Below are 22,638 nucleotides of genomic sequence, written 5' to 3'. Positions count from 1 at the left end.
AACATTGTTTTTTATATGTACATTTTTTGGGATGTACTCTTTTATTACAAAATATATTTAAAATACATCTGTGTCATTGTCTAAACTATAATTCTCAAATTAGATCTACACATTCACCATTAGAAATGTGTACAAACCAGCAGTCTGTAACTCAATCAATCATGAAGGTATTCTCTCTCCCCACCATTTCAGTTCATTCAAAGTAGTGAAATAGTGTAAACTCCAAAAGAGTTGCACAATAGGTGCCATACATTTTTAAGATGCAGAGTAGAGAGATTCAAAGCCAAAATGTTAGTTGTTTCATTGTAACTCTCTCAGCTTTGTCCGTAATAACAATGGTCTTCCTTCCCACTCAAGTCAATGTAATTTCTTATTATAGATATCTTCTTAGCACCTTTGTGAATAAATCTCCAATACATTTGTGCCTCTCTTACCCTGAAAGGGTGTCATTACTCTCTACACCTGACATTTTCTCTCTAGCATTGCTCACCTTATACATCTCAATCACTTGTAATATTCGCTGAATATTTAAGGAAAAACAAACATTTGGCTAAGGCTATGCTTTTAGGAACGACTTTCTCTAGTTTATGAAGGCTGTTTTTGGCAAGTAGTTCTTTCAAGAACATTTTTGAAAATGTTAGTGTACAGTTTTACACAACTGTTTCATTGATTGTTGCTGTGTTTTTTTTGTTGATAACATTGCTCAACTGTAGTTTGAGTGGTTGGGTTTCTGTTTCTGCACTCTTTACAGCTGTATGGAAACCTCATGACAAACATGTTGGTCTTGAAAAGGACAATGGAGTAGGAAAGGCGTTTACACTGATCTGGGCCCATGCTTACAGAACTTCAGCTGAACTATTCTTACTTCAGCTGGGGGTTAACTCTTAGGTAACACAGTCAATCGCTGAAGCATCAAAGATTTTGAAAAACAGAGCCTTGTGCAAAAGTCCATGTCAGTGAGTATTAGGTGCCCATAGTGAACTGGTTTAAAATTACAAAAAAAGTTAATTCATGATACAAAAATATTCCAGATGAGGAGAAGCAGTCTGATTTCCAGACTTTCCAAGTCCAATTCCAGCTTAATGATGCATGATGAGTTGACAGTTATAGCACTTTGAGTTTGTTTTTTAAACATGTTGAAATCCCTTTGAATATCAAATGTGTATCTGTCCAGACATAACGCTTTTTGTTCTTGCATCCCAAATGGCAACATACTCCCTTTACAGTGCACTACTTTCGACCAGAGCCCTATAGGCCCTTATCAAAGGTAGTGCACTATAATGAAAATATGATCCCATTGCAGACGGTGCCCTTGAATAGGGCTGAGAAGAAATGTTGGTCCCAGGGAAGGGCTCTCTCCCTCTTCATACCACAGGAACCAAAGATCCACTCTAATTTAACCAGGAACAGTTCAAGATGCCTTCTTGGTGCAGGTGCCTGGGGCTGTTTCCTGTAAGTTTACCTTGGACCTGGGAGAAAACAACATACAGAATAATCATGAATAAACAGTATAAATTACTAACATGTTGATATTTATCTACATCTGAGCGGCTTTTTAGCCGTCCAACTGAAACCTTACCTGTTATGGGTCATGTGACTCTTGACAAGGTGCCCAGCGGCAAGGGCAGCCATAAGGGAAAGCTCTCCTGCCAGCACAGTGGCACAAACCACCCTGGCCAGCTGCCTAGCGTTCTCCCCGGGAAACTCCTGGCTGGCGCCCTGCACGCCCAACATCTACAACAACACAGTGGGGGCAGCCATTTTAGAACTTGAAAACAATGAAGGCTACTTTGATTGCATTACGTTCGCCATCTCACACACAATGTATGGATGGAGGTTTTCTGCAGCAGGTGTAGGCATTTTGTTTGATTAAATTGACAGAGCTTTAATAATGCTTTGCTTGAATATGCATTCGGGGATTTCTGACCACTGTTTCTATTAATGGTGCTGTCGAGCCAAAACAGGTCACCACAAATGGTGTACTATGTCATGCATGTGCAGATATGGGCCCTACTGTATTGGATCAAAACCCACATGTCTTCAAACTTAAGATAGGGATTCTACTGATATTATCTACATAGCACATGAACAACATACTACACATCCAGCCCAAAATGGGAGATTTAAAAAGATTTTATATTACAAGTAAGGTGTTAAACGCTAGATTATTAGGGTTAGGGGATAGGGAAAATGGATGTCTGGTTTGTGTGTGTTGTTACCTGTAGACAGGCTTGCTGTGGGGCCAGGATGGTTCCTCCCCCTACGGTACCCAGCTCTATGGATGGCATGGTACAGCTGATGTACAGGTCTTCACCAGTAGGACCTGATGCCTCCATCAGAGTGATGCAGTTACTGCTACCCACTGTCTGGGCTGGGTCCTAGCAGGAACAGACACAAGGTGGCTCAGTTAGTGCCTGACAGAAAACGACTAACATCAATGCTTGGTTTCCCAGACTCAAGATAATGATACGGATTTCGCTGTTTACTACCATGCAATATGGGACAGATTTTCCAGACACAGATTAAAGCCTTATCCTGGACTAAAAAGCAGTACAGTATTTTAGCCTGGGTGTGTTTTCTATGTCAGGACTAAGCTTAATCAATATCCCTGATTAATCACTGTCCTAGTCAAGCCAATAAATGCCCATTCAAAGGAGAAATGTAGTGATACCTTACCTGTCCACAGGCGATATAGATGGCTGCCACTAGGTTGGCGGCGTGTGCGTTGTAGCCCCCGATGCTTCCAGCCATTGCAGATCCTATCAGATTCTTGTTGATGTTGACATCCACAAGAGCTTCAGTGGTGGTCTTCAAAACCTTAGGGACAGCAAAATTTCACTGACACATAGAAATGTCATGCATAGAAACACTCAGAGATAGAAATACAACACATAGATTGGATATGTCGTGGGTAAATTCATGTCAAATTCTTGAGCTAATTTGCTTAATATACTTCCCCAGGTAAAATGCAACAAATTAAATTGGCTAAAAAAGTTGTGCTAAACTTTTTCATACCTATTTGACGTTTTTCTGGAATGACTATCAAGTTGGAATTGGGAATTTAAAAGACAAAAAGAATCCCTAAATTAAAATCCAATATTGAACTGCCCACCCAACTATAATGAACTGTGTTTGTACCTCTTTGACTACTTTAGCTGGGATGGTGGCCTCACAAACAGCTGACTTGCCCCTGCCCTCGATCCAGTTAATAGCTGCAGGCTTCTTGTCGGTGCAGTAGTTCCCACTGACAGCCAGAACCACGAGCTCAGGGTACTGCTCCTGTAACCTGGCCAGGGCCTGCTCAGTACCCTGCAGAGGCGGACATCTTTGTTACACACACACTGGTAAATATAAAGCACTCCAAAAACGCCAAAACACACGCATTACATGTCACATGCACAGATGTGCTAACACACCTTAGATATCATGTTCATTCCCATGGCATCTCCTGTTTTTGACTGGAAGCGAATGTAAAGGTTTCTACCAGCGAGACCGATCTGAAGCTTCTGCAAACGAGCAAACCTGGAAAAAGCAACAGGAAGAAAAGTGACAGTTAGTCTTCTCGTACCATTTCACCGTTGCAGAAAGGTGATAATAGAACAAGGATATAAAGAATGGATCAATCAAGCTCTGTCACATTCTGATTGTGTTTATAATTGAGAATCAATCCTAAGCCCTCTAAAAATACTGTAAAATACATATATTCTAAAGAGCTCACATTTTGTCAAATTTCTGTATCCTCAAGACTCCATATCAAACTTTCTACATATATAATGTATACAACTGAAATAAATCTACCTGCTAGTGTTGTCGAATGCATCCTTGATGGCTTGGTAGCCCTCTGTGCTCTCCAGCCAGCCCTTCACCTCTGCAGCCAGGCAGGCCGATGGACACCTTATCACAGGACCCCGGGTCATCCCATCTGCCAGTATACGACTACTGGCACCTCCCCCTAACTAATGAATTTGAGGAGAAAGGGCAAAGGTTAGGTAAAGCCCATGGGATCACAGTTAGGCCCCAGTTTTTTACTGTATCCATTGTATATTACAGCTATAACGCACCAGGTCAGATTTAAAATGAACCTTCACTAGAACATCAATAGTTACAGGTAAACTGTATACAACTTCGATTACATTCTTAGTACTTACAGTAAAAATACTCCTTTATATCATTCCCTACCTAGTTACTGATATAATATTTATTGCCTTGGCCAGCCCTAGTCTACTACTGTACAGTTCTCATGTCTTAATTAACAGGTCTGTTCCTCACAGCAATAGCACGGCAGCCTCGGTTTGTGCTGGCCACCAGGCAGCCTTCCGTGGTCGCCATGGGAACCTGGAACTGCTTCCCGTCCAGGTGAAGCGGCCCTGCCACGCCAACTGGAACAGGCATGTAGCCAATCACATTCTCACAGCAAGTCCCCATCACCTAGTGACCATAACATTGATTCAAGAGAGCTGGTCAGTTTAATGTGAATCCAATGTTCCTTTCTTATTATCCATATGTGCGGATCTGCAAAAGCAAACTATTTATGCGCATCAAGCACTGATACATTTTCTCATTACTGAAATTGAAATGGGAATACAGTCACATGATCATCCACCTAAAATATCCTATTTGAAAAGCCTCACCTTGAAAACCTAATTGGTTTAGAAGATGAAAAGGTTTAACAGGAAATCACCCTTTACAAAAGACCATCTGCAATCCTGAAGCTCACATTTAGAATTGGGCGATCATGTGATTGTTGTTCCCCTTTATTGATTTTGTGTGCAATTTCAGTATGATTTTTTCCCTTCAATATCCTATTAATATCAACTTAATTATTATCATTAGTAGTAGTATCACTGCATTGTTGGGAACGAGCTCTCAAGCAAGACATTGACTGTATTCTTTTATACAGCTGTATCAGCTTTATAAAACCATTCTACAAAATTACTGCTGGATTGAACTAGAACTCTGTAACTCCCTCTGATTATCCACTGTGGTCTCTGGTGTTACCTTGGAGTAGTCGTAGTCTAGGTAGGGCAGAGATGAGAGGGCGGAGATGTTGGGAAGCTTGGAGGAGATCATATGCCTGCGGATGGCAACCCCTCTCTCTGGCCTCTCCATCATGGCTTCCAGTTTGTAGGCAGGGATGTGTTTGGAGTTCACCAGAACCACAACTTCATCATCACTCAGGAAACGGGCCCCCATCTGAACAGACAGTCTGTGTTAACTCAAACGTACATTATGAGTATAGTACTTTGTAGTGTATAGTACTGTAGCACTGTGGGACCTCTTACACACAACAAAACTCACTTGTTTTCACTATGTAATGCAATGATATAATTGAAACGTTAACAATAGCTTGCACATGTCTTTGTGACAACAAATGAACAAAATTACATTGAAAGTTCAGAACTATTGCAAATCTCTGGTATCTAGCTAGCAACACGGTTACAGGAACAGGGAAGTCTGACTAGCAAAGGCTAGCGTTACTGTAAAGTCTGTCTCACTGTACCGTCTTAAATGTAATTAAGAAAAGTAGTCAATTCCAGACAGTACAATAATCCCACCCTCTTGTTTTCTCCCTTTATCATCCTCCATCAGACCATAGAGTAACTTAAAGTACTATCAGCTATAAGCGTCCTGCTCTAATAGCTTCAACGTTAGTGAGTACAGTGAGTTAAGCTCATTAGAGTTAAACCTATAGAGTATAGAGGTTAAACCACATAGAGACCTCCTGCAAGTGGACGTGTTGCCATAGAAACAAACGCTGGATTGACGTTGGATTGACATTGTCAAAGCAGGTTTGGGGTCAGTGCTTGTGCAGTGCAACACATTGAAATTCAGTTGAAGAGTTGTCATGAAGAAAAGGTTCAAAGGACTTGAAATGGAAAGTTGCCACGGCTCAAGGTGTGAACACTGTTTGTGTCCACATCGGATCGTACCTCTGGGTTCTTCAGGATGGCCAGACACTCCTCCAGGGGTCTGGGATCTGCAGGGAAACTGGGCTGGGGGACCTGGGAGGGATCTACAGTGTGGGGCTCCATCTGGTTCTCCCCTTCCTCCTCCACCGAACCCAGGCAGAAGACCATCTTGATGGGCTGGGGCTCTGAGGTCATGGCAGGAAGGGGTCGGATGACCTCGGCTAGGAGAGGAGGAGAGAGATGGAAAAGAACAGTAATTAAGTTAATCAATTGGTTCAGAGGAAAGCCCTAACAGCTTGGAGCGTTGAATCTTGTTTAGAACTATTCAAGAGCTAAGTAAGAACTTCTGCTAAATGACTACAATGTAAACGGACGGAATGGGCTGATGCATGCATTGTACGATTAGGACTCACGCAATCAGCATTGCTTGTAATATCATTTCTAGAGGATCTATTCAGTTTATCCCAATGTATGTGCCTTTTATTGATTCATATTTGTTAAGCACCTTGAAATGCATTCCCTTTTAGAAATGTTCTATGTCTGGATTTGATGGTTACACACAAGTACCTATCTCCTCTTTGGTGGCCTCTGCCAGGGCATGTGGAGGGGTGGCTGTTCGGAGAGGGGACTTGGGGGGGCTGGGGCCAGCCTCCTTCCTGCAGCACTGGTCAGTGAGCCAGCAGGCGGTGCGGTCGGATCCCTGCTTCAGGGACATGGGGCTCTTCAGAGATAGTGTGGATTCCATCTCAACCTGCTCAAAGAAGATGTACTTGACGGCGAGGAGGAGCGCCAGGCCGAGGCAGATCACCTGCTCAATGTCCAGGCTGATCATTCTGAGGAGGGGAAAGGGGGATGGAACAGAGGGGAGAGGAACAGAGGGAAAAGGAAAAAGCTATTTGAACATGGGAAGATACCTGATGAAAATGAGAATGTAAGTGACGACCAGAGGAGAAGAACAGAGTGTTTCCTAGACTCATAAAACAACTGTTGGTTACACAAAAAACAGAGCTATTTCTCCAGTGTGGTGTCCACCCTGTCTACCTCCCCAAGCTCACCTGGACATGTAGAACTGCCACAGGGGTCTCTCAGGGTCAATCCTCTTAGGTATGTGCTCGTCCAGGGACAGCGAGCCCACCTGAGGAACGTCCAGGGAGGAATTGAGGGAGAGGGGGTCGGCAATCCAACGGCTGTGAGCGTGCACCATCACCAGACCCAGAGACTGAATGGAGAAAAACAAACATGCAGTAGCCAAATCAAATCACAGCACAACCAGCAAATTCAGGGTAAACCAATGAATGTCTCTGTGTGTAATAGGATTGAGTTGTGTAGTCATTTGCGTAAACAGCGTCAAGGTCTTTAAGACGAGAGCTTTTTGTGTGAGGGGAACTCAGGGTGGTTGTACCATGATCATCTTCACTCTCTGGGTGACAGGATTGGGTTTGTTGTCTTCCTCTTCCTCCAGGACGCGGGAGAAGTGGCTCAGCTGCCAGATGGGGTGGCCCTCTTGACTCTCTCTCGACAGCTTACGAGAGAACAAACACACACACAAACACGTGTTAGGGTGCACGAACACATCGAGACACACAAACACTCAATCTGTCATGGGTGTCATGTTGCTTCTCGCAGGTCTCCAACCTCATTTGGTGTGAAAGCCACCACAAAAAACAGAAAACACATTGTGAGCTACTCAGCTTATTTTTTATTATTATTTCCCCTTTTATAGCACATCTACTGAGAGAGGTATGCACGGTACAAGTGATGGTTTTGCTGCTGCTCAGTTTGTAGGAAATCTTACAATGACGACGGAACATAGACAAATGATATCCTAACTCGAAATTACATCTGCCATACAAGCATTGTTTGCAGTTGGAGACCTCTTCTGTAGAATGTGTGGTCATATGCTTGTGTAAACCTCACCTCCAGCACCAAGGACACGCAGGCAGGGAAGAAGGTCATGAAGACAAAGTAGTTGGCCAGGACGGACATGCAACCGAAACAACACATGATCTCCAACTGGCGCACACCTGACATGGTGCCCACTCCGATTACCAGGCACTCCACCAGGGCATCCAATGTGAATGTGGGCCCCAACACCGCCATGCCACGGGCGATGTTATCCCGCACCTCATCCTGTTACACGAGTAGTGAGTCAATCAAATGTATTTCTGAGACCCTATTCCCGTTCAGTGATAATAATGTACAACTTTAAATGCTATTGTACATACATATTGTGCATACCTGTGAGTTTGAGCTGAGGGCGTACTTGGCTAGGGCACATGCTTTGGAAAGGTCGATCAGAAGCAGGAAGAAGGGTAAGGCCTCGCTGGGGGAAAACAAGACTGGACTATCAGACATGGTTTTTCTAATGGGGTTCCAAGTTTCAAGGTTTATTTGTCAAATACACTGAACAACACAGCATCATCCTGGACAATGAAATTCTTATGACATGGCACCTGACAACTACGTCGTGAGAGTTAAGAAGAATATATAAGCAAATATATAGCCAGACAAAAATAAATAAAGCAACATTATACATAACACTGTACACTAGAAGCAGTTTCAAGAGTACTGTAAACTAGCATCAAGGTGCAGAAGCCGCTTCTGCACTGAAATGTACATTGTACTGTAGGTTTACTTACTTGAGGCCAGTGAGTTCTTTGTCCAGGAAGTGAATCACGACCGTGCTGAATACAAAGCTGGAGAATATGGTGAACAGTCCAGCAATACCTGAAAACACATTAGTGACACTGTGAGGTATGTTGCATGCTAATTTTACTTAACACTAAAACAAATTAAATGTTTTTAGTAGAGAATCACATAAATTAATCTGTTATAATTATATTTGTCTAATCTGGCTGCACAATCACATAACATTTGAAACTGTATTTACATCCTCTTTATAGAGTACATTTAGAATTAAATATACAGTATATACAGTACAGAGAGAGAGATTGTCTTTTGAAAATTATTCTTATCGTATATATTACATTAATTTGACTGAACATTGTTAGAAAAATAAATGTTCAAGTTATTCTCTTATATAATTTCATTTTTTCACAGTATGTTTTGCAGAATATTTAAAGTAATAGTAACAATGCTCACCTAGAATATATTTGGATCCTAGTTGCCGTAGATTCTGGAACTGGACATAGATGTAGACGATGGCTATACAACGTGTTATAGTCAGAATGATGATGTCACTGCTTAGAACCAACTGTAGACCCAGAAAAATAAATAACTAAGAGAGATATAAACAACCAGAAAATACATTTACTGAAGTAAATCTGGTGTCCTTGCAAACTTGTTTATGTTGGAAGAGTTTGATTTTGAAGAAGGTTAAATCTCTGTCAAACTAAGTTGGTTTGGTGTCTCTTGCTCTACTGTTAATGGATTAATTTATAAGATAGTCACAGTAAATAAACGTAAAAATAATTTCAAGTTGGGATTTACAAAAAAAAGTTGGTTTGGTGGCTGTAACTTGAACAATTTAAGATTTACTGTTAGTGGTATGCTAATCATGCAAATTAGGCTAATAGGAAATTGTCTATAGTCTACAAACCTTTCATTGAATTTAATCAAATTTTGAGTTAGTATGATACAGTGGAGGGAAGACGAGCCTCACTCCCCCTTCCCCCTGAGCCCAATCACTTAACTGCTTTTTCCCCCATCACCCTAACCCTTGGTCCCTTTAAAACTTTCAATCCCCTTTCTATCATCCCTCCTAATTCTCCCAACCGATGCTCCAGTCCGGCCCCCTGTATTGCCTGTCCAACGGTGCACCATCCAGATGCCTTACCTCCTCCATTTTGGGGCAGTCGTAGTTCCAGCCACAGATCTGATCGTTGCCAGTGAACATGTTCATGGACATCATGCAGATGGTGAGGGTGACAGTGCCCACGATCACCTCCCAGGGGTGTGAGGCCACCAGCAGGCCATGCATACGGAACAGACCAGTCAGCATGGTGAGGCTAGGAAGGACAAGAAAAAAACAAAGCTTTAGAAATAGAAAGAGATAGCAAGAGAGAAACATACAGACAGACAGAAAGTCCCACTGAGTCTGATAGAGCCAACAGGGATTACCTGGAAAAGCATACAGTATTTGTATTTCGAATTTGGCAACCTCCATAAGCATTTCATCTTTCAGCTGCAAATGTGCTAAACAACAATTTCACATTATTTATCAGTACTTAAGATTAGTCTCAAAATATGTAAAAGTAACTGAAATGATAAAAACTCTACAGCAAGAGTGACAAATAACCACATACCTCAGTTTTCCTTCACCTTTAAAGGCGTTTACACAGGCAGTCCAAATCAGATCGTTTAATCTTTAGACCAATCACATCTTTTTTCATAATTTTTTCTGAACAGAGATGATTTGTTAAAACGACCAATTAGTGAATAAAGCTGAATTGGTCTGCCTGAGTAAGTACAGCTTGAGGAAGATATTTTTTGTATATTGTTTAAAATAATTTGTCTTTTGACTATTTAGATCAGGTATAAAAATATCTAATGTGATTGGTCAAAAGACCAATTAGTGCAGAAATATCTGAATTGTGTGTACTATGTAACAGCTTTTTAAAATTGTTTCTTTTTGGTATGTTTCAAGATTTAATTAAATGTAATCTGTAATATTTTTATGGCGGTGAAAAGAGGACGAGTTACTGTAATGGGGTGAGTACATAGAAACACTGACACAAATGAGGGTGGTTTAGATTCAGACGAGGACGGCCAAGCCCTTTTGCTAGTGTCACAAAACCATTTAAAATTACTCATACACAAGCTATTTAGAAAAGTTCGTTTCAGCTCCTAGATACAGGTTGCACGACATTCCTAAGGAAAACAAAAAAAGCAGCAACTCTCATTTGAAATAAAAAAGTTTAATACAATTTATTATATTAATTAATTTATCTTCTTCCGCTTATCCGGGGCCGGATTCAATTTATTAAATGTACATTATATTAATAGTTTATTATGAGCCTTTTCAACAGCTTGTTCGTTTGAGTTTTCACTGTCTATAGGACTATACACTTTTTGAGTGTAGTCAGTAAATACACATTTAGTCCAAAAAATTGACTTAATGCATTAACTGAAACTACTTTGAAACTCTATCTTTAAGTCAAATTCAGCCATTATGCTTTCAAAAAGAATTAAATATATCAGAACCGTGTACAACCAATTTAAAGTAGAATATACTATATAGAGACTCATTAACCAAAATAAATGGATCAGTCTATCGCTGATTTTCACCAAGTTTCATCAGCTACCACCCTGAGTGATGATGATGTTGTCCGAATGACTCAGCGGCAGCTACACCAATACGTAGGCCTAGTATCCTGTCCGGTACAAAGGCCACTGGTAGCAGTATAAGCCAATAGACAGGCTCGAATATGGCCTCATCATAGGCATCATCATGGATTCAATTCAAACAACAACCAACAATAGACGTCGTCTCTAATCCGAACACATGATTTTAGGGACAAACTGCTGCAAATGTATCAAGCGACATATACAGACTACGAAGATACATTTTCTAGCACACAAACTGTAGGATTTGGTTCTTGCGCGAGGTTGAACTGGATGTGCGAGCGCTGCTACGTTTTAGTAGGCAATAAGCACCCCGATGCTGAACAAGCTGTCATAGCTGTCGTAGCCAATCCACCTCTGTTCATTAATTTACCAGTGTGGTCTAACCTACAGTTCAAACACATCCAAGTAAAATCACGGAGAAAACAAGCACACAAATCCAGATGATGTAGGCTGTATATTACTATATTACATAATGACAAACCACCTTATAGGCTCTTTGACACTGCCTGTGTGTGCAATCCCACCATTTACAAAAACAAAACTGTCTAATTGCCTAGCCCTGCAGTAGCTGTATAGCTTATGCAATGAGGCCAACTCCAGGAATATTTGGCACAGGTGTAAACGCAAGTTTAAATTAACAAGCGAGTTCCATCAGCTTACCTGTGTCAGGAAGGGTCTAAGACGTAAAGCTGTTAATGGCTACCGTTATTAACCGTTATATCAGTCCTCGCTTGCAAAGGATCCACCTCGTTTTAATTCCCTGTTTTTATCTGAAGATAAAGTTGAGCCCGAGTATAGATTAGCCTACACGGTGTGCATATTTTTATTGATACAATAAATAAGTTACATGCACACAAGGCGCTCTCTGACCGTCCTGCTCGCTTGAGAGACAGCTTCGGGCTGTGATCTCAGGACAGCCGGCTTCCTACCGTAAGAAGCCAGAGAGATGGCATGGCTCTGCGTCATCGGACAATCAGCCAATCACATCGAAAATGTTCTCTACAAGCGAAATGATCACACCCCGTTTCCAAGGGGATAGTCCTTAGGGGCGTGTTTTATAGTGGGACGCGTGATCTCTCCAGCCAATTTCTGAGAGGTATCAGCGGTGCGATGCTGCATCATTGGCTCATCTGTTCATTCCCTTGAAATGGCCTGTCCTGTACATTTAAAACATGAGGAAATGAAAATGTCATTTTTACAGTTCATGGTTAAAATACATTTATTTTTGCGTAACAGTTTTACGTTCAAATGTCTGGTCAATCAGCACAGACGTGCTCTACATATTGTGCTTATGTCTATATTTCCAGCCTACTCCTTAATTCCGAATATCTAGGTCGCTTAACAATATATGGTTTATTAAACAATTCGTTTCAAGCAGATTGGCGTTTGGTAGCCCAGATCTGAGCAGTACAGCTCAGTAGCTGTTCTGAAGTTATTAGGTTATAGTAAACCACATTTTGGGGATATCTTAATGTATTTGAACATTTTCAGGTAAGTACGGTAGGCTAGTAATTCACATTATTAGGTTTACGTTTACATATTATTAGTGTTTACATTCACCCAACATGTGTGTTAAATAAATAGCCTACACATTTTACAGTAGGTCGGTCTTGCCTCACTTTAATAAATTAAGATTTATTGTAGTTGAATAATAACACTACTAGAAACTAGCCTGTAATGTAATGTAAGAGATTTGAACTATAAGCTTTAGCTGTAAAAAGTATTGGTCCAGAGTAGCCGTATATACCGTCCATTGCAAAATTATTCAAACCCATGACCAATTTGTCATGTTACTGAATTACAAATTGTACATTGACTTCTTTTTTATATTTCATTTTTAAACACTGAAACTCTAAACAAGTTCATTTAAGGTAAAATATTTTTTAGGAAAAATAAAGAACTGAAATAAGCCACCATTCACTGGACCAGCTTTGCTCAGCTTTGCGAACGGAGTACTTAGGGATCGGCGTAAAAGTGCAGTCCTCAGAACGATAGCTTATTACTTGAAATACATTTTTCAAAAGTGGAGTTTATCATGCCATGTCGCATCAGTGTATTCTACATGACTTCAGGGGCGACTAGTCATTAGGGGCAGGTGGGGCTGTGTCAACAGAAAGAACTGCAACAAAATTATGTTATTTTTATTTCTCGAAGATTACTTTCCATAATTTATTATATATTAATATAGCATCTTCCTAATTGGCATATCATTTATGTTAGGATTTAATTTCATGTACATTGGTCTCTGCCATGCTGCTTCAGAATGCGTTCTGCCGATTCAAGTTCACAGTAGTAGGCCATAGGCTAAGCTTGAATGTGGGGCTAGCCCCTCTCTCATAATGCAATGTACATTGTAGGTGTGAAAATATTAATATGCATGCTCAGAATGTTAGTGTGATCAATGTGGATCACACAAATTTTATGCCGTGGGGCTGACTGTCAGCACTGAAAGGAACCCAAATGCAGACCGGATGAGTGAAGTGCAACAAAACAAGTTTATTTTGAGTGGGGAAGATTGGGGAAGGAGAGGGGTAGATTCGAGGGCAGGAGCAGGTGCAGAGTAGTCGTGGGCAAGCAGGGAGGTCTGTACACGGGCTGGCCGCAGAGGTACAGGCAGGGAGTAGGCAGAGAAGTCGTGGGCAGGCAGGAGGTCGATACACGAGCTGGTGATGGTCGTCAGATGGACTTCTAAAGTCACAGGAAGACAAGGTAAGTACAGACTGAATAGCAAAGCATATTCTGTCTGACTGTCTGTCTGACTGGCCCCAACATTAGTCGGCAAGAAGAGCAAGGAGGGTAGATTGTCTTAGCTTGCTTATTAGCTTCACAAACGCCAGATAACTTGAGAAAATTAATAAAGTGGATTTCATACTCGAGCACCGGTTTGAAACCCTTAATTTGGAGGAGAAACTTGAAGTAAAGCGACTTGGTGCCTATCAGCCACGGGATAAAAAGTGGCTAACGGTTAGCAAACAAAATAATGCACTCTTCTGTTTCTCATGTCTGCTATTTGGTAGAAATGGTACTTGGTCGAGGATGGGTTCCAAAGATTTGAAACATCTTTCTGAAAGGATTGCAAAACATGAGAGCAGCGGGAGTCATCTGGACAATGCTGTGAAATTGGTCTTACTTGGAAGGGTAAATGTCACAGCCCAATTCGACAGAACTCACAGGCACTCCATTGAGCAGCAAAACAAACAGGTGGAGGAAAACAGGTACGGTCTCGGATCTCAACAGATTAAACTGTGTGGAAAATTTTAAACCGAACTGTGGGGGCACGACGAGTCGGTGGACTCCCTGAATCCTGGAATATTCAGATGCATTTTCGAGACTGTGTGAGGGCGATTCGAGACTTCAGAGGCACCATTTTCAAAGGGACATCTAGCACTGTACAAAACAAAGTGTTAGACTCTATGTATGAATGAGACAACTGATGTCTCCTGTAAATCACAAATGGTGGTTCTGTTGCAATACATGTTGCCTGACAATACAGTGACAGAGAGGTTTTTGGAGTTTGTGGAAGTCAAAGATAAAACTGGACTCGGCCTCTCTAATAGCATCAAGGGTGTGCTGGAACCACTGAAGCTGTGAGAAAAGCTGATCACTCAAATTTATGATGGTGCGGCTGTAATGAGTGGAAACGTCCTAGGGGTACATACACTAATGAAAGAGACATGCCCAGTTTGTTCACACTGCTGTTGTTTGCTCCTTGGGGTTTAAGGCCGGGTGTCTCTGTAAAGCACTTTGTGACAACTGCTGTTGTAAAAAGCGCTTTATAAATAAATTTTGATTGATTGATTGATTGGTTCACTGCTATGCTCTCTAGCTGAACCTGACCTTGCAGCAACTTTGTTTCAGCAATGATGAGCATACTGAAGGCGCTCCAAAATATGTTGTGGCACTTGCTAAGGCAACACAGAGATGCATTCCAAGACCACCCGCTGTACGATGGAACTTTAAAAGTAGAACTGTCAATGCAGTTGGGGAAAACCGCGCAGCACTGTTACTGTGTATGGAGGACATACGCACATAGCCAGGATGGGATGAGGCCACCATAAGTGAGGCATACGGCCTGTCAAAAAAACTCTGCAGCTGCTGGAATTTGTTTTCTTCCTTATGCCAAAAGTTTATCTTTTATACAACACTCTGAAAAAACAGAGCATTGATGCATCTGGGATTAGCAATGCACTCACCCATTTCAAGGAGAATGTCCAGAATATGCAGAAGCTAATTGATGAATGGGCTGCCACCGTTCATGATGGAATAGAAGAGCCAGGCCGACGAGTAACCAACGCAGCACCAGTGATGAAGGAGGCATGCGATACAGTTATCTCCCAGGTGGAGCAGAAGTTTTCACAAAGTGACCACCTGATCACTGCCAAGCTGGTTGACAGCTCGCTCTTCCCACAATATGTCATTCCTTTCATCTGAGCTGACCACTCTGTACCGCCACACTGAGCTTCACACTGGTAGCCCTGTCTCTGTTAAGATCCATCCATGAGGACAACCGAGAGGAGGCTTTTGCTGCAAAAAATTATCATAACAACACCTATGATGACATCTGGGTCAGAGAAGAACTTTTCCACCTGGAGAGGGTAAAAACCTTCACTCGCAATACCATGGGACAGCCGCGACGCACTGGCCATGTTGTCTTTCGAAAGCCAGCTGATTCAGCAGCTACATGACTTCATTCCCAAAGTCATCGATAAGTTTGCCCAGAGGAAGAACCGCCGTGCCACCTTTCACTTCAAGTGAGCCCTCAGCCTTGGTGAGTGAAAGCATATTTTATCATCCTGCCTTTATGGTGCTGGTCTGTGCATTGGTCATATTTTTGTGCTGGATTAATTGATATAGATGGTGACGAGTGTCAGTATGTCCATGCTTATCTATTAAGGTTGTTGTCAGAATGGATCTGTATCCCTAAAAAGTTGTCTTTCCTCTTCCTTGTGGCCTTCAGTGGTGTTGAGCTCACTGCTGTTCGCGTATGGCCCTGTAGGCACATTGGTTCTGAGCTTGGTTGCATTCCTAATTTAGGTTTGTAAATGTGACAGTGGTAATTTTACATGTGTGTGTGTGTGTGTGTGAGAGAGAGAGAAGGAGAGCTATTACACAAGAAGGTCTCTCTCTCTCTCTCTCTCACAAAAAAGTGTTTTGTGGAGCCACGCTGTTTGTTGATGTGTTAAATAAACACATCAGTAGCAAGAGGGAGTTTTGTAGCTTTACTGGTATGTCTCCTATATTTTCTATACTTGGTATTTTGTGAAGAATCAAATTTGTGAAATTTTGAATGAGCTATTTCAAAAGTAAACTTTAATATATTGGTATCATTCCACCAAACAGAACCCTTAGGAAGTAGGTACAAAGACACTTGTCTCTTGGTACAATAACAGTTTTATTAAACTTGCAAGGAGAGAGGAATCAAAGTAACAAGGTAATAGTGACAAATCTCTGAAAAGAATAAACTCTTCAGTACTTATAGGAGGCAAGGTGTGGATAGATGCTCCACAGCTGTCTAATATCAATAGTACATGTTTTCCATTGTTCTATCCATTCCTAGGTTTTACCCAAATGGCAAGCTGCCCCTCCTTCCCCCAGAAGACCAAGGGACATTGTAGGCAAACATTTCAACCCAGAAGGGCCACATACCTTCAGAACAAAGAACAGATACATTGATGGCTTTAACAGATTGACAGATCGAGGACCCAGTGCTCTACTGATACCATTCAAAATATGTGTGCCACAAACAAATAAACAAAGACCAGACCCCCTCTCCCACATTTAAGACACTATCAGCACCTCTGACATTCCTCTTCCTGTCTAAACACACAGACTCAGAACTTTTCAATTAAGCCCAATACTAGAACTATTAATTCTTTATTCCGCTTTATACATTTGTAGAATTCATTAATACATCAGCTCAGTACATTTCTAGAACACACCCAGACTCATTTACTACGGAGCCATGTTGTGGTTACTGTTTTCTTGTAATGGATTACAAGAAAACAGTAACTGTAATCCTTTACGTTACCAAAGAAAATATTGTAATCGGATTACAGATACTTTTGAAAATAATTATGATTACTTCAATTACTTCAAAAGAATAGGTGCGCGAAATAATTATGACACGTTGCATGTTTTATTTTTTTATTTAATGTTTTTAAAACATCGTTATGCGAACCAAAACAGTTGCGCGCCTCAGTTGTGTGTGTGATCATATGCGCGCAAAAGGCTGGTGCGCATAATCAGATTATAGTGACCACCGAAGCTCTAGTTTAATTTTCTACGATAATATATTCCTATCTACGATAATATTAGCTAACCCGTATAAAATGTAATTTGGTCTATCGACGCATCTTTATCAAAACAATGATAGGCGATAGACAGGGACGTCGTTAGGCCTATTTTAGGGGGCGTCAGCAGGAATTGTTTTAGAAGATTTGGCAGCTATTTGTTAGATAGCTGTAACATGGCGCTGCCTACAAGGTAAAACATTATATGGAATTTTTTACGATATATGAGGAGAAAAGATGTTGGAAAGCACTCTGCCAAAGGATAATGATTTGCATTTGATGCAGCCACCTCAACTCTGCCATACAGGTAGGCTACCTGATTCTGTTTCTTTGCATCTCAGAAAATTGCTTTCATTGGTTATCATTGACTGCTGATGACATTGACATTAAGAGTGCAGGTGTATTATCACACTTTATTTCTTTCATTTCCGTTTTGAAAAACCTCCGCTGGTGAGCCCAATAATCGCAGGCAATGTTCTCGGGGATAAAACGTATTTGTGTGCGGGTTTTCAAGAATGTGAACGTGCAACGTTTTGACAATGTTGGTGTTGTGGAGCAAATCACCAGACTACTGCAGATTTAGTGTACGCTCGAAAAGTTACAGATATCTTGATTTTTATATACAATAATGTCAATACCCTTTTCGAGAAATTCCCATTTATTTTTCAAAAATATTTTGAAGCAATTAAAAACATGAATAAAACACAAATAACCGAATAAGCACACATCCTTAAATGTTGTGTTATGTTCAGATGAAAAGTCAGATTCTGAAAGATCGAGGGTTACTGGAATAATTGAAATGACTGAATATCTGACAGATTTAGCGTGTAATGTAGAGATGTAGCCATATCATATTGAAGTAGAAAGCAATGATTTAGAAATCCTTTCCAAAGGCACTGTACATAACCCATAAGGTAAAACGCAAATTCCGTTTTTGGCCAGCTATGTAAACTCTAACATTGATTGATCCCACAAAAGGTGTTAAATTGGTTGGCTATTCTTATTTGTTTTCTAATGCTTCTTAATATGAAAGTAATCTAAAAGTAATCAAAGTAATCAGATTACCTTACTGAGTTTGAGTCAAAAAGTTACGTTACTGATTACAAATGCGGACAGGTAACTTGTGTTAAATATACACTCACCTAAAGGATTATTAGGAACACCATACTAATACTGTGTTTGACCCCCTTTTGCCTTCAGAACTGCCTTAATTCTACGGGGCATTGATTCAACAAGGTGCTGAAAGCATTCTTTAGAAATGTTGGCCCATATTGATAGCATAGCATCTTGCAGTTGATGGAGATTTGTGGGATGCACATCCAGGGCACAAAGCTCCCGTTCCACCACATCCCAAAGATGCTCTATTGGGTTGAGATCTGGTGACTGTGGGGGCCATTTCAGTACAGTGAACTCGTTGTCATGTTCAAGAAACCAATTTGAAATGAGTCGAGCTTTGTGACATGGTGCATTATCCTGCTGGAAGTAGCCATCAGAGGATGGGTACATGGTGGTCATAGAGGGATGGACATGGTCAGAAACAATGCTCAGGTAGGCTGTGGCAGTTAAACAATGCCCAATTGGCACTAAGGGGCCTAAAGTGTGCCAAGAAAACATCCCCCACACCATTACACCACCACCACCAGCCTGCACAGTGGTAACAAGGCATGATGGATTCATGTTCTCATTCTGTTTACGCCAAATTCTGACTCTACCATCTGAATATCTCAACAGAAATCTAGACTCATCTGACCAGGCAACATTCTTCCAGTCTTCAACTGTCCAATTTTGATGAGCTCGTGCAAATTGTAGCCTCTTTTTCCTATTTGTAGTGGAGAGGAGTGGTACCCGGTGGGGTCTTCAGCTGTTGTAGCCCATCCGCCTCAAGGTTGTGCGTGTTGTGGCTTCACAAATGCTTTGCTGCATACCTCGGTTGTAACAAGTGGTTATTTCAGTCCAAGTTGCTCTTCTATCAGCTTGAATCAGTCGGCCCATTCTACTCTGACCTCTAGCATCAACAAGGCACTTTCGCCCACAGGACTGCCGCATACTGGATGTTTTTCCCTTTTCACACAATTCTTTGTAAACCCTAGAAATGGTTGTGCGTGAAAATCCCAGTAACTGAGCAGATTGTGATATACTCAGACCGGCACAACTGGTACCAACAACCATGCCACGCTCAAAATTGCTTAAATCACCTTTCTTTCCCATTCTGACATTCAGTTTGGAGTACAGGAGATTGTCTTGACCAGGACCACACCCCTAAATGCATTGAAGCAACTGCCATGTGATTGGTTGATTAGATGATTGCATTAATGAGAAATTGAACAGGTGTTCCTAATAATCCTTTAGGTGAGTGTAAGTGTAAATGTTAATTGTAAATGTTAAATCTAAATGTTAAATCTTCAAAACAGAATATTACTGACATTGTGGTAATTGGCCACATCGTGCTGTTGTCTCAAAATGGCAAATCCAGGTGATTGAAAGAGCGGTTGCAACCAGTGTTGCCAAGTCCGCTTATAATACGCAACTTTTGGCTTATTTTCTTTTGAAGTCGCTTGAAGTAATCAAGTGGGTTGCGTTTTTTTGGGCTTGATTTGGTCGCTTGTTAGGAAAATCTTACAAGTGACTGTTTTTGTACATTTATGGTTGCTACTTTCCCTAAATGTATGATTGACACTGTCTGCACAAAGCCTCACAGTAATGTAAGTGCTGTAGTGTAATTCGCTCTACCACAAATCCCCACGTGGATCTTTCCCGCCCCCAAAATCTAGTTAGAATTCCAAACGATATTACAAGTTTCAACGTTTATTTGTCAAATGCACAGAGCAACACAGCGTCATCCTGAACAATTAAATTCTTGCGACATGGCACCCGAGAACTATTTAGTGAGAGTTAAGAAGAATATATAAGCAAAAATATAGCCAGACAAAAAATAAATAAAGCAACACTATACATAACACTGCACTCTAGCAGCAGTTTAAAAGAGTGTACTGAAAACTAGCAGCAATCTGGTATTAGCCTATTCCATCTTCTCCCGCTTTATCCGGGGCCGGGTCACGGGGGCAGCAGTCTAAGCAGGGATGCCCAGACTTCCCTCTCCCCAGACACTTCCTCTAGCTCTTCCGGGGGGACACCGAGGCGTTCCCAGGCCAGCCGGGAGACATAGTCCCTCCAGCGTGTCCTAGGTCTTCCCCGGGGTCTCTTCCCGGTGGGACGGGACCGGAACACCTTCCCAGGAAGGCGTTCCGGAGGCATCCGAAAAAGATGCCCAAGCCACCTCAGCTGACCCCTCTCGATGTGGAGGAGCAGCGGCTCTACTCTGAGCTCCTCCCGGGTGACCGAGCTTCTCACCCTATCTCTAAGGGATCGCCCGGCCACCCTGCGGAGAAAGCTCATTTCGGCCGCCTGTATCCGGGATCTTGTCCTTTCGGTCATGACCCAAAGCTCATGACCATAGGTGAGAGTAGGAACGTAGATTGACTGGTAAATCGAGAGCTTCGCCTTGCGGCTCAGCTCTTTCTTCACCACGACAGACCGATACATCGACTGCATTACTGCAGAAGCTGCACCGATCCGTCTGTCAATCTCCCGTTCCATCCTTCCCTCACTCGTGAACAAGACCCCTAGATACTTAAACTCCTCCACTTGAGGCAGGCACTCTCCACCAACCTGAAGTGGGCAAGCCACCCTTTTCCGACTGAGGACCATGGCCTCAGATTTGGAGGTACTGATTTTCATCCCCACCGCTTCACACTCGGCTGCAAACCGTCCCAGTGCATGCTGAAGGTCCTGGTTAGAAGGGGCCAACACGACAACATCATCTGCAAAGAGCAGAGACGAAATTGTGTGGTCCCCAAACCTGACACCCTCCGGCCCCTGGCTGCGCCTAGAAATTCTGTCCATAAAAATTACGAACAGAACCGGTGACAAAGGGCAGCCCTGCCGGAGTCCAACATGCACTGGGAACAAGTCTGACTTACTGCCGGCAATGCGGACCAAGCTCCTGCTTCGGTTGTACAGGGACCTGACAGCCCTTAGCAAAGGACCCAGGACCCCATATTCCCCAAGCACCCTCCACAAGATGCCGCGAGGGACACAGTCGAATGCTTTCTCCAAATCCACAAAACACATGTGGATTGGTTGGGCAAACTCCCATGAACCCTCCAACACCCCGTAGAGGGTATAGAGCTGGTCCAGTGTTCCACGGCCCGGACGAAAACCACACTGTTCCTCCTGAATCCGAGGTTCTACTATCGGCCGTATTCTCCTCTCCAGAACCCTGGCATAGACTTTCCCGGGGAGGCTGAGAAGTGTGATCCCCCTATAGTTGGAACACACCCTCCGGTCCCCCTTCTTATAAAGAGGGACCACCACCCCGGTCTGCCATCCCAGAGGCACTGTCCCCGACCGCCACGCGATGTTGCACAGGCGTGTCAACCAAGACAGCCCCACAACATCCAGAGACTTGAGGTACTCAGGGCGGATCTCATCCACCCCCGGTGCCTTGCCACCGAGGAGTTTCTTGACCACCTCAGTGACTTCAGCCCGGGTGATGGACGAGTCCACCTCTGAGCCCTCATCCTCTGCTTCCTCAATGGAAGACGTGTCAGCGGGATTGAGGAGATCCTCGAAGTACTCCTTCCACCGCCCGACGACATCCTCAGTTGAGGTCAACAGCTGCCCACCTCTACTGTAAACAGCGTTGGTAGGGCACTGTTTCCCTCTCCTGAGGCGCCGGATGGTTTGCCAGAATCTCTTCGAGGCCAGCCGATAGTCCTTCTCCATGGCCTCACCGAACTCCTCCCAGGCCCGAGTTTTTGCCTCCACAACCACCCGGGCTGCAGCCCGCTTGGCCTGTCGGTACCCGTCAGCTGCCTCAGGAGTCCCACAAGCCAACCAGGCCTGATAGGACTCCTTCTTCAGCTTGACGGCATCCCTTACTTCCGGTGTCCACCACCGGGTTCGGGGATTGCCGCCTCGACAGGCACCGGAGACCTTACGGCCACAGCTCCGAGCGGCCGCTTCGACAATGGCGGTGGAGAACATGGTCCACTCGGACTCAATATCTCCAACCTCCCTCGGGATCCAGTCGAAGCTCTGCCGGAGGTGGGAGTTAAAGATCTCTCTGACAG

General features: G+C 42.7%; 1 protein-coding gene across 1 annotated transcript; it reads right to left on the bottom strand.

Annotated features, from left to right (window-relative positions):
* Nucleotides 1-86: 86 nt before the first annotated feature.
* Nucleotides 87-12,135, bottom strand: LOC105009321 (3-hydroxy-3-methylglutaryl-coenzyme A reductase). The gene is made up of 19 exons (XM_010868736.5): nt 11,877-12,135; nt 9,706-9,877; nt 9,012-9,123; nt 8,549-8,636; nt 8,148-8,232; nt 7,827-8,039; nt 7,312-7,431; nt 6,965-7,128; nt 6,477-6,742; nt 5,931-6,130; nt 4,999-5,193; nt 4,270-4,428; nt 3,799-3,956; nt 3,417-3,522; nt 3,139-3,309; nt 2,677-2,817; nt 2,220-2,378; nt 1,580-1,734; nt 87-1,469 (listed from the first exon to the last, which is right to left on the bottom strand). The coding sequence occupies exons 2-19, from the start codon at nt 9,868-9,870 to the stop codon at nt 1,412-1,414; spliced, it is 2,715 nt and encodes a 904-aa protein (XP_010867038.1). The 5' UTR covers nt 9,871-9,877; nt 11,877-12,135; the 3' UTR covers nt 87-1,411.
* Nucleotides 12,136-22,638: the final 10,503 nt, after the last annotated feature.

This window comes from Esox lucius, chromosome 13, assembly GCF_011004845.1.
Source record: "Esox lucius isolate fEsoLuc1 chromosome 13, fEsoLuc1.pri, whole genome shotgun sequence".
Lineage (NCBI taxonomy): Eukaryota > Metazoa > Chordata > Actinopteri > Esociformes > Esocidae > Esox > Esox lucius.
This window is presented reverse-complemented; position numbering and strand designations above follow the sequence as displayed.

Coding starts and splice junctions, on each gene's coding strand:
- LOC105009321 (XM_010868736.5), bottom strand. CDS start 9,870: ATGCTGACTGGTCTGTTCCGTATGCATGGCCTGCTGGTGGCCTCACAC. Junction 9,124..9,705: donor ACTGCCCCAAAATGGAGGAG/GTAAGGCATCTG, acceptor CTGGGTCTACAG/TTGGTTCTAAGCAGTGACAT. Junction 3,523..3,798: donor GCATTCGACAACACTAGCAG/GTAGATTTATTT, acceptor TGCTTTTTCCAG/GTTTGCTCGTTTGCAGAAGC.